General features: G+C 35.5%; 1 protein-coding gene across 4 annotated transcripts in view; it reads right to left on the minus strand.

The window, feature by feature from the left end:
• CCDC152 (coiled-coil domain containing 152) overlaps positions 1 to 12,040 on the minus strand; it is a 62,922-nt gene that overhangs the window by 6,431 nt on the left and 44,451 nt on the right. For all 4 annotated transcript variants that reach the window (XM_072605723.1, XM_072605719.1, XM_072605722.1 and 1 more), the window contains 2 exons: positions 9,421 to 9,485; positions 217 to 319 (listed from right to left, as the gene is read on the minus strand). In XM_072605723.1, the coding sequence (XP_072461824.1) occupies positions 217 to 319; positions 9,421 to 9,485 (168 nt within the window). The remainder of the gene's footprint in view (positions 1 to 216; positions 320 to 9,420; positions 9,486 to 12,040) is intronic.

The raw sequence follows: 12,040 nt of genomic DNA on the forward strand, positions 1-12,040 counted from the left end.
GGCTTGGGAGGTGAAATGTCAAACACAAAATCCTAAAATTGTTTTTTTAAAAAGCTGAAATGGATAGCATTTTAAAATGTGGTGTATTGTTTCATCTAGACATAAAGGTGAAATTACTAAGGCAGTAAAGGTACAAAAATTAGATTTTGGGGAGTGGGAAACCTATTTAGTGTGTAATGAATGTTTAAAAATCATAGAAAATTTTCAGGTACCTACATTTTTTTTGTATATCCAGATTAACTTTCTTTATTTCCATCTTGTGTTCTTCCTCTTTAGTTTGAATTTCCTTCACAAGTCTGTCAATCTGACGCTTATATTCCTGTATAAGAAAACTTAAGTTTTATATGTGTAAGATAAACGTGCCTCATAACTGTTATGTAACACTCCCGTGGCGTACTCCTTCCAACCTGTCCTAACACTTGTGGGCACCCAGTGGATGGCTAATCCTAAAGCTATGGTTTAGGCGCTCCTAGCAATGTGCTTCCTATTAATAGTCAGCCAGTAGATAGAATTAACTCAAAGCAATTGATTCCTGAGATGGCATAGTAAAAAAAAATAGTTACAAAACATTCCTCCTCCAAACCTAGGACACACTCTTCCTCAAATATTCATAGCATTCATGTGAAGAATGAGCTTAGATTTAGAGTTAAAATGGTCATGGGGAACGTGTAGAATAAAGCAAAGGTAACTCCTAACTCCTAATACTTCAGGGCCCGGAAGTTTTCTCTCTTCCCAGAGTCTTCATGCATTTTCTCTTGGTTGCTGCAACTCTGCTGGGTAAGTTACTCAGGTGGGTTTCCAGAGTTTTCTGGATTATGTGTCTACTCCAATGAACAAAGTCTTGAACTGCTACATGGAATGTTTCCTCTCTGGGCAAATCTTTGCTAGATGATGCATGATGATCCCCTGCAGGGGTGTCTTCTACAAACTGCTCCCTTGAACTACCCAAACTTGTCCAGGGTTTAGTTATTCAAAGCCCTGAAAAGGCTTTTCATCATCTGCAGAAAAACATGCTCACATTTCAAAAAGGGTTCACTAAGCATTAGCACCCTATTAACATATTAGCATTTCTTACCTCTGTTATCTACTCTTTGATTATATCTATTCTGTTGACTATCACTTGAGGAAACAGAATCTAATTCCTCCTTCCTTACACTAAACATATAAAGATTCAAAACTTGGAACTGTTTTTCTGGGAAGATCTATCACTTGAGGAAATAGAATCTAATTCCTCTTTCCTTACACTAAACATATAAAGATTCGAAACTTGGAACTGTTTTTCTAGGAAGATCTAATTATCAAATATTGTCATAATGTAAATATTGTTTGAATAATCTGATTTGAGAACAGCTCTTGCAATGCAAAATTCAAATTTAAATTTAAACATTAAAAGTTGTAGTCATGTCTTCTGGCCACCAGGGAGCACCAACACACCAACATCAGTCTCTTCCTCCTGTTAGCAAGAGCTCAACCTTCAAATCTGGCTGTGAGCAGAGGTTCTTCCACAGAAACTTGAGTTACAGTACGGGTATTTAAAAGTAACCTCTTATCAAATTCAGAATCCCTCCAACAACACTGCTTATGGATGGTTAATCGGCCTCTGCATACTTTTGGTAAGAGGAAACTCATTACTCAATTAATGGTCACCTTTAACTATTAGAAAAGTCTTCCTTTTGTGCTAAAAATTGTGCTAAAAATGTGCCTCCCTGACACTTCTCTTTGTTAATCCTAGTTGTGGTCTCTTGTGGTGACTCAGGATAAGACTAATTCTCCTCTCCTGGAGTCCTCACTGAAGACAACCCTTCTTAGTACTTGTCCCTTTAAGTTTCTTCTTCAGAGTAATAGTCCAAACTCGTTTAATTATTCCTCACAAGGAATGGTTTCTGATGACTTCTGTACCATCCTAGTTATCTTCCTCTGGACTCATTTTGTACTGTTAATGTCTCCTTTAAATTGCAGCCTCTGACAGTGAAAACCATACTCTAGATACAGTCTGACCAGAGCAGAGTATGATGGTATTTATGTTTCTAATTCTAGACATTTACACTTCATTGATAACGGAGCTTAGCTTGTTAGGTGGCCATGCCATACAACTGACTCATACAGAATTCACTGTCCACTAAAATTCCAACTGTGAAAAGTACCTGACTGAGTCTCTTCCAGTTTTTCTTATGGTATAACTTCTAAGATCCTGTAACTTTGTTGTGTTTATTGCGTTAGGTGGTTTAAGGTTTGGTCTCAATCTAGTTTGTACCAAACCGCTTTCTGGTTCTTAGCAATTCTTGTCAAACAGGGAGCTCTTTCCCAGGTAATTCATGTTCTAAGGTTTATTAAATATTGAACAATTTGAGGCTTCTTTTTACATATATAGTGTGACGTTAACCTATACCTAGCCTTTTCTAGATGGCTTGCTGGTTTCCTCAGCAGTTTTTGTCAAATAGTGAGTCTTTATGAGTTGGAGGTATCTGGATTCATCAAACATTAACCACTGTGCTCACTTGCTTCTTTATGCTAAGTTCCTAATCTGTTTCACTGATCAACCTATTTTTTAACCAGTAGCAAATAGCTTTGATGATTACAGCTTTGTAGTGTAGTTGGAAAACTGGTGCTTGCTAGGTTTCCTTCACTCCCATTCTCCTCCTTCCCCCACCCGCCCCATTATTTCTTTAGAGATTCTTGACTTTTTTCTTTCCATATGAATTTTATTATTTTCTAGATTTATAAAATATTCCTTTGGAAGACTGATTGACATGACCCTGAGTAAGTAAATTAATTTAGATAATATTGTCATTTTTATTACATGACCACATCCTATCTAAGAACAAATAATATTTCTAGACTTATTGAGGTCTCTATTCTGATGGAGTGTTTTGTCATTATATTCATATGGTTCCTGTACATGTTTCTGCAGGTAGATTCCCAAATGTTTTATTCATTCTGCAATTATATTGAGCGGAATCTCTCTTTCCATCTTGTTCTGTTGTGTTTTGCTGGTAATATAAATAAATCTAATGATTTAGGGGGATATATTTTACATACTATAACTTCCTTGAAATTATTATTTTAGTTTTTTTTTTTAGTTTAGTCTTTTGGGTTCTCCGGTAGAATATCACAGCTGTAAGAAATGATAATTTTAATTTGCATTTTTCTGATTAGTAGTGGATTTGGAACATTTTTTTCATATGATTATTGATAGCTTAGATTTCTTTCTTGTTCAAATGATCTTTGTCAACTGGGGAATGATTCTTCTTCATACAAAATTTGAATCAATTCCTCATGTATCTTGAATATGAGAATTTTATCAGATAAGCTTATTGCAAATATCTCCTTCACCTCAGTTATTTGTTTCCCTTCTAATTTTAGCTGCATTGGTTTTATTTGTGCAAAATTATTTTATTTTAGGCAATCAAAATTGTCCCTTCTATCTTCTGTTTCTCTCTGTTCCTTGTGTGGTAATGAACTCTTTCCCCTATCCATAAATCTGAAAGGTAATTTCCTCCTTCTTTCTCTAATTTGTTTATGATGTCACCCCTTATGTCTAAATCATATATCCACTTAGAGCTTATTTTATTATACAGTATAAGATCCTAGTCTGTATCTGTTCTCTGCCAGACTGTTTTACAATTTCTCGTTGATTTTTTTTTAAATCAAAGAATTAGTTCTTATCCCAGAATCTGGGGTATTTGAAAATATCAAACACAAATGTAATGCTGATGATTTATGTAGATTTATATTCTGCAACTTTGTTAAAGTTAGTAAATGTTTCAATTACTTCTTGATTGATTCTTTTGAGTTCTCTAGATAGATCATCTACAACAAAGAATAGTTTTGTTTCCTCTTTTTTCTTATGCCTAATCTCCTTGATTTCTTTTTGTGCTATCACTAGAGATTAAGTCAAATGAGGTAATATATGTAAAGTGCTTTGCAAAAGTTAAAGCACTATGTAAATGCCAGCTTTCTAATACCAGTACCAGAGCTGCTTGTGACACCACCACCAACACCACAGCTCTTGGTTTGAGATACGAACTTGAACAAATTTGCAGCATTTCTGTATATTACCAACAGATCCCAGAGGAATAGACAGAAAGAGGAAATCCATTCAAAATAGCTACAGAACATATAAAATATTTGGGAGCCCACCTACCAAGATACACACAGGAACTATATGAATATTAAAAAACATTCATTATACAAAGACAGACCTAAAAAGTAGAGAAATGGTCATTATTTATTGGTTGTTCATGGCAATATAATAAAAATGACAACACTAAATTAATTTAAATAAATTTTTATTTATTTTTTAGTTTTCAATGTCATGACAACCAAACGAAAAAATAACTTCTTTATAGAGACAGAAAAAAAATAGTAATAGTGAAGTTGATCTAGAGAAACAAACGATCAATACTTATTCCTATGTTGTCTAGTGTTTTTAACAGGAATAGGTGATAGATTTTATCAAAAGCTTTCCCAGCATCTATTGAAATAACCAAGTTGGTTGTGTTATTTTTGTTACTAATGTGGTCTATCATGTTTATAGTTTTCCTCATGTAATGAGGAGGGGAGGGGAAATGTCCATTGAAGGTCCTCGTTGGAGTATGTGTTGAGGCCTATTCTTCCTGTAATATTTATTCAACTGACTCTGTATTCCTTATCTAAACTCAACCCGATCATAGTATCTAATATTTCTTAATATGCTGAAGCTTTTTTGCTATTTAAATGTTTTTAAAATACTTTTTGTATTTACCTGATGCTCATTAGGAACATTGGTCTAAAGCTTTTTCTTGACTTTGTCTCTGATTTAGGTATTAAGAACATATTTGTATCAGAGTTTGGAAGATTCTTTTCTTTTTTTATTTTTCCAAATGGTTTATATAATGTTGGGATTAATTATTCTTTGGAAGTTTGATCAAATTCATTTGTAAATCCATCTGGTTCTCAAGTCTCTTTTGGAGTTCACTAGTAGCCTGTTCAATTTATTTTTTTTCTGACATTGAGTTATTTATTCTAATTCTTGTTCTGCTATTTTGATATTTCATATTATCAAATATTTTCATGCATCCCAATTATCAGTTTTAGTGGTACATAACTGGGCAAAATAGTTCCTGATAGTTTCATTGATTTCCTCTTTTGTGAATTCTCCTTTTTAATTTTGGATACAAAAATCTGATTCCTCTCTTTGAAATCAGACTAGATAATTGCTTATCTATTGCACTAGGTTTTTTAAACCTCAGTATTATTTGTCTATTCATTTTTTGTTTTTAATTTTTAAAATCTCTTCGAGTCTTAGACTTTCTATCTTGATGTTTAGAGTTTTTAATTGGTTGCTTTCTGTTTTTTTTTAAATCTGCACGCCCAGTTTGCTGATTTGTGCTTTCTCTCTTTTACTGATGAATGCATTTAGACGCAGGGATTTCTCCCTAAGGACCGCTTTAGGGCATTACAGAAGTTTTGGTCTGTTATTTCCTTGTTGTCATTTTGCTTGATGAACCTTTCTTTTGTTTCTATCATGTGTCTTTTTATCCATCAGTTGTTTAGGATTAAGTTGTTTAGTCTTGAATTAATTTTTTAAAAATTACTTTAATTTTTTTCAGTTAACAATCTTTTTTTTTTTTGGTTCACTAATTGAGGTTATTCAACTAATTCATAATGCTTTCTTCAAAGACTCATTATTGAATATAAATCTTATTTCATTATGGTCAATAATGTATGCTTTTAATATTTCTTCTTTTCCTGAATCAATTTGTGAAGTTTTTATGCCCAAACACATGGTCAATTTTTGTAAAGGTGCCATGCTTCAAGGGGAAATATATAAATTTCTTTCTATTCCTAGTTAGTAGTCACCAGAAATGTATCCTATCTAGTTTTTAAAAAGTTTTATTGAGGTTCTTAACTTCTGTATTGTTCTTTTGCCAGATTTGTTTAGATCTGAAAAGTGTACCCTGAGGTTCCCTGATATTTTGGTTTTACTGCTTATTTCTTCCTACAATTCAAAGAACTTTTTAACTGTGTTTAGATGTGATGTCATTATTGCATATATATTAACTACTGGTACTGGCTAATTATAAATGGTGTTTTTTAATCATGATGTAGTTTTCATGGTTATCTTTTTATTACATCTATTTTACTGTTATCTTTTCTTGAAATCATGACTGCTCCCTTGAGTTCACCTGAATCACAACAGATTTGCTCCATGTGAATATTTATGTTTCAAGTGTGTTTCTTGTAAATAACACACTGTTGGATTCTCCTTCTTGATTTTCTGCTACCTGTTCTATTTATTCTACTGGAGAATTTCTTTCATTCCCATCCATAGCAAAAAGGGAAGGCAGTGAAAAAGCAGTTTGCTGAACTCTGATGATCTATAACTGAAACAATCTGTCTTTGCTTAGTTGATCCATCCTCTTTCTTTTCCTGTCCCTAATCATAAGTTTTCACTCTTTCTTTCACTTTCCCCTCACATTCCACTCTCTGATTGGTTTGTTTCTCTTTGCTCCTTAACTATCCTGCCCTCTGTCCTCTCTCTTAAATCCTTCTCTCTACTTTCTCTGTCCCTTAATGTGTCTCTTCACAAAACTGTGTGTGCTCAACTTTCTTTTGCCTAGTTTAGGTGAAATTGAGGTTCAGAAGATACTCATTCCCTCAACTTTGTTCCTCTGTGTTTGTTCTTTATCTCTTACATCACTATTATTGATTAGTAAGCTCCCTTGTCTTTCTCCTTTCCTTCCCAGAATAATCCTTTTCTCCTCCCATTTCCTTCTCCCAAAACCATTAAAATAGAACAAAACTATGTCCTGGTTCTCTGCCTGTCTTATTTAACTTCCTTTAGGACTCTTGAAGATATCAGGGTTCTCAGAAGAACTCTTTTCTTCCCCTATTGAATGTAAATCAACAAAATCATCACTAAATAGTCTTTTCCAACTAATCAAATGTAATTATCTTTCTAGGATTCTCTAAAATCCTGTAGCTGCATTCCAAAGTTTCTAATCCATTTTGGTCTTTTTATCAGAAATGCTCAGGAAATCCTTAATTTAATTAAAGGTCCATTTTCCTTTCTAAGATTATACTTAGTTTTGTCAGATAGGTTATTCTTGGTTGTAAGACTTTGTCTTTTGCCTTTTAAAATACTACATTCCAAGCTGTCCTCTTCTTTATAGTAGCAGTGTCAAATCCATGTGTGATCCTGATGGTGGGTACTTGGTACTTTAAATCTTTCTTTTGGCAGTTTGGAGTATTTTTTTCTTTAATCTGGAAGCTCTGAAGTTTGCCTACAGTATTACTGGGAAATTTTATGTTAAAGTTTCTTTAAGGTGGTAGCCAGTACATTCTTTATATTTTCACACTGCTCTCTGCTCCTAAAAGGTCTGAGCAATTTTCATTTACAATTTCTTGAAATGTTGTATGCAAGCTTTTTTGGGGGTTGGAGTGGATCCTAATTTTCTGACAATTACTCTTACATGATCTATCCATGATCTATTTTTTCGGTCAGTTGTTTCTAATAGTGTAGAACAAACATTTTCTTCTGTTCCCCCTTTCCCCCAATCTTTTGGTTTTGTTTGAACATTTCCTGTTGTGCTTTGGAGTCGTTGTTTTCTTGTTGGCAAATTTTACATTTTGTAAAGTTCAATTTTGGGGTAAAGCTATTAATGTTCTATGCCATTCTTTCCTCACTAGCCATCATTTCTTTTAATATTATATACTGTATTTCTTTAAAAATTTCTTCTTGGTACTCTGGCAGCCCTTTTGGGTAGGACATTCTCTGAGGCTCTACTTGGACAGATGGAGTTATTCTTCTTTTCTGGGCTTACTTATTGGGCTTCTTTCAGTCCACAATATTTTCACAGTGATTGGACTTTTCTTACGTTTATTCATCTCCAGCCTCAGTTTCTGGATTAGAGTTTTGTGCTTGGGTCAGACTCTGGTCTTTCTCTTACTCTTGGATGTGGGCAAACTGTGGGGGCTAAGATAAGTTGCTGCTTTCTGCAGGAATTCCTGGGTTTGGACTTGGCCTCCTGGTGACACTGACTTAGATTTTGATTTGGCTTCTTCTCTGTCACCTGCTTGCAGAATCTTGAATCCAGGGTTGAACTGTCAGTTGCTGTGAGCCTGACAAGCCTCTATCAGATGTGGTTGATTGTGTTGGTAGCACCTGCAAAGACCCTAGCCACTTTGCTTCCCTGAGGTTGTGTTGGCCAGTTCTCTTCTGTTGTAGCTCTAGCATCAGCTGCCTCGGTGCTAGTCTAGCATTATTTTCTACTGTTGTTCAGGCACAGGCACAGGCACTGCAGACATGGGTCATTCCTGCAGTTGGATCTGAGGCTTTGGCCTTTTAGTGGAAGGAAAAAAATGGCAGAAGACTTCAGGGGCCCTTTGGAAGTAGTTCATTTGTATTCTACTTGAAGTGCCTTCTTCATTTACGTAAATAACATAAACTGAAAGTGCAATGGTTAACTGAAAATGAGAAACAAATTGCCATATATATGCAATAATTAAATCTAGAGAGGCAGCATGATGTAGTCTATAATAGAAAGCTACCCTCAGAATCAGGAAGAGTTGGGTTCAAATCTTGCCTATGACACGCACAAACTAGTTATGGGGCCCTAGGCAAGATACTTAATCACTCAGGAGCTTTCTCATTGGAAATTACCTCTACCAATAAAATCACAGATCTGAGAGAAAATGTGTGTGTGAGAGAGAGAGACAGAGAGAGAGAGAGAGACAGACAGACAGATAGACAGACAGAGAGACAAAGAGATGGAGAGAGAGATGGAGAGATCTGTTGACTCTGTGATTTAAAAACATTAAAATTCATTTAGTAGAGCTATGGACAACCAAGAAACCTATTAAAAGAATTAAAGAAGGTGTTAGAGAAACTAGAACCTGTGCCTTTATTGCTTAATTACAGAGTAAAGGAAATTCACTGTCATAATAATGATTGGTATTATCTATATTTTGTTTGGGCTCCACACTGATAATTTTTCTTCCTTATTAGTTAAACTCTACTTTAGAAAAAAACCATTTTCAATAACTTCTTTTCATTGTATTTTGCAAATACTGCCTTCATTAAAGTCCCACTTCAATTACTCAACATGCAATAATGGGGTTTTGAAGGCTATGTCTAGTAGAACACAAATTGGGAAGGCTTTGAATGTGGGCTTGGAGACCAGCTCAGCTAAGTTTGAAAAGGCATATCATTAAAAGGTTGATCACCAGGTGATATATCTTTTGGCTATACCAATAAAGGTCATCTAAAGCATAAAGTTGTTATCTGCATCAATAAAGTGCTCCTACTGATGAAATAATTGATATATTGAAATAGTGAAGCAAAAAAATTATTTTGCATATATAACTAATCTTTTTTTTTTTTTTTTTCCAATTTAAGGGCTTAGGGCAGGATTGATTTTATGTTACATTAAGCCTCACCTGCTCGTGAGATTTTAACTTCTCCCTGAGGATATCATTGTTTTTCTTCAGTTGCTCATTTTCATCTGTGTAAAAACATTAAAATAAATATTTATATATTGCACTACTTCCCCAAAGAAATGTTTTCTCATGGTGTTATTGAGCCTTAAATCACAATTATTTCATGTTTTTTCTACATAATGTCCCCCCTCAAAAAATCAAAGTATTGAATTTCTGACTCTGCTGCTTACCGGCAAGTAACAAGTCATGACCTCTCTGACTTCCCCTTTCCCTTTTCTTTTCAATGTGTATAATAATAGTTACACGATCTAATGCACAGTATTGTTATATCAAATGAGTATATATGTATATGTACACGTGTATGTATAGATGCATTTTTGCAAATAAATATATATTCAGTGTTTTGTAAACCATTAAGTATTATAGTTACTTATCATACTTGTAAATCAAAGTTTACACATGTGAACTGCCATTATAACTATAATACAACTAATAAGGACTATCTAGTCAAAGAAGATACTTTAAAGATGTAAAGACTGTAATGCGGGTGGCTAGTGCTTGGTCCTTGTTGAATAAATCTTCTCAAATTGCTTTTAACTTGACCTCCATAGTTTTAGACTTGGGCACATTGCTAAGGCAGAAAGGGAACATGTCTAGATATAGAGAATGGTTCTAGGACCAAGACTGGAACCAAGTTAAAAGCTGGGCTTTTAACTGGGTCTGAGAGTAGGTATGGAGGCAGGTATGAATCAAAGCTAGAGTTCAAAACATAAAAGGGATCAAGGGTCAGGATGAGTAGGAGACTAGAGATGGGTCACCTGATTTTTTTCCTGCTCTTTTGATGTGTTTCACTTTTTTGGTATGTGTTTCACTTTTTAATAGTGATAAGAAATATATTCACCTGAGTAAATGCCAAATTGAACAAAAATTCAATAGAAAAATGTTGTCTACCCTTTAAATTTCAGATAGATTAAAAAAAAATCTTCCAAAATCAAAACTAAGCAAAGTTTCATTCTGATTTTCTTGTGAGACAAAAAAAAATATCAAACACATTTCTATTAGGTTTCATAATAGTTGGTTGGTTGGTAGTTGTCCTTCATCTTCGAAGAGGACCAAAATGACATCACCATGATAAAGTGAAATTTCAGTGTGCTCGTGGTTGATCAGACCAATACGAGCTCAGAATGCTCTATCACAGGTTGGGCACAGATAGTTCATGTGAATATTTGGGGTGGATATCCCAAATTTATGCATCCTCTGTTTACTTTGTGCTGTCTCAACTCTGCTTTTCTCAAAGAGCACAGCACCCTTTCCGATGTGGGCACGCCATGCTGAGCGATCCTGTGCCAGTGTGTCCCATGTTGCACAGTCAAATCCAAAGTTCTTGAGAGAGACCTTGAGAGTGTCCTTGCATCATTTCGTCTGGCCACCATGTAATCGCCTGCCCCATGTGAGTTCTCCGTACAATAATAGTCTTTTTGGCAAACCTACAATTTGCATTTGAACAATGTGACCAGTCCATCAGAGTAGCACTCTCTGAAGCATAGTTTGAATACCTGGCAGTTCAGCTCGAGCAAGGACTTCAGTGTCTAGTACCTTATCCTGCCAAGTGATCCTCAGAATCTTCCTAAGGCAGTTCAAATAGAAGCTATTCACTTTCCTGGCATGCAGCTGGTAGACTGTTCATGTTTCACAGGCATACAACAATGAGGTCAGCACAATGGCTCTGTAGACCGTCAGTTTGGTAGTCAGTCTAATACCTCTTCTCTCCCCAACTTTTCTTCGGAGCCTCCCAAACACTGAGCTAGCTCTGGCAATGTGTGCATCAACCTCATTGTCAAAGTGTACTTCTCTGGAAAGTACACTACCAAGGTAAGTGAACTTATCCAAAACATTCAAAACTTTTCCATTTCTTGTAACCGATGGTTCCACGTATGGATGGTGTGGTGGTGGCTGATGGAGCACCTGTATTTTCTTGGTGTTAATTATTAGGTCAAAATTAGCAGCAGACAATTGATCTATACTTTGTTGCATCTCAGCTTCAGAGGCTGCATTGAGTGCACAATCATCTGCAAACAGAAAATCATGCATAAACACTCCCTCCACTTTGGTCTTGGCTTGTAGCCTTTTCAAACTGAAGAACTTGGCCATCAATTCGGGAGTTGACCTTGATGCCGTGTTTATCCTCATTGAAAGCATTTGTCAGCATGGCTGAAAACATCATGCTAAAAAGTACTGGAGCAAGCACACAGCCCTGTTTCACTCCATTGCTGACTGGGGAGGCATGAGAGCATTGTCCATTATCCAAAACTCGGGCAAACATGCCATCATGAAATTGACGTACAATATTGATGAACTTCTCCAGGTAACCATATTTTGACATAATTTTCCATATGCCCTCATGACTCACAGTGTCCAAGGCCTTGGTCAGATCTTCAAACGTTGTGTACAGACCTCTGTTCTGCTCCTGGCATTTCTCCTGGAGTTGTCAGGCAGCAAATACCATATTGACTGTTCCTTGGCCCTTTCTGAAGCCACACTGGCTCTCAGGTATATGACCATCTCCCAGGTGAAGGATCAGCCTATTAAGGAGGACTCTAACAAGAACTTTGCCAGCAAT

Source organism: Notamacropus eugenii, chromosome 4, assembly GCF_028372415.1.
Source record: "Notamacropus eugenii isolate mMacEug1 chromosome 4, mMacEug1.pri_v2, whole genome shotgun sequence".
Classification (NCBI taxonomy): domain Eukaryota; kingdom Metazoa; phylum Chordata; class Mammalia; order Diprotodontia; family Macropodidae; genus Notamacropus; species Notamacropus eugenii.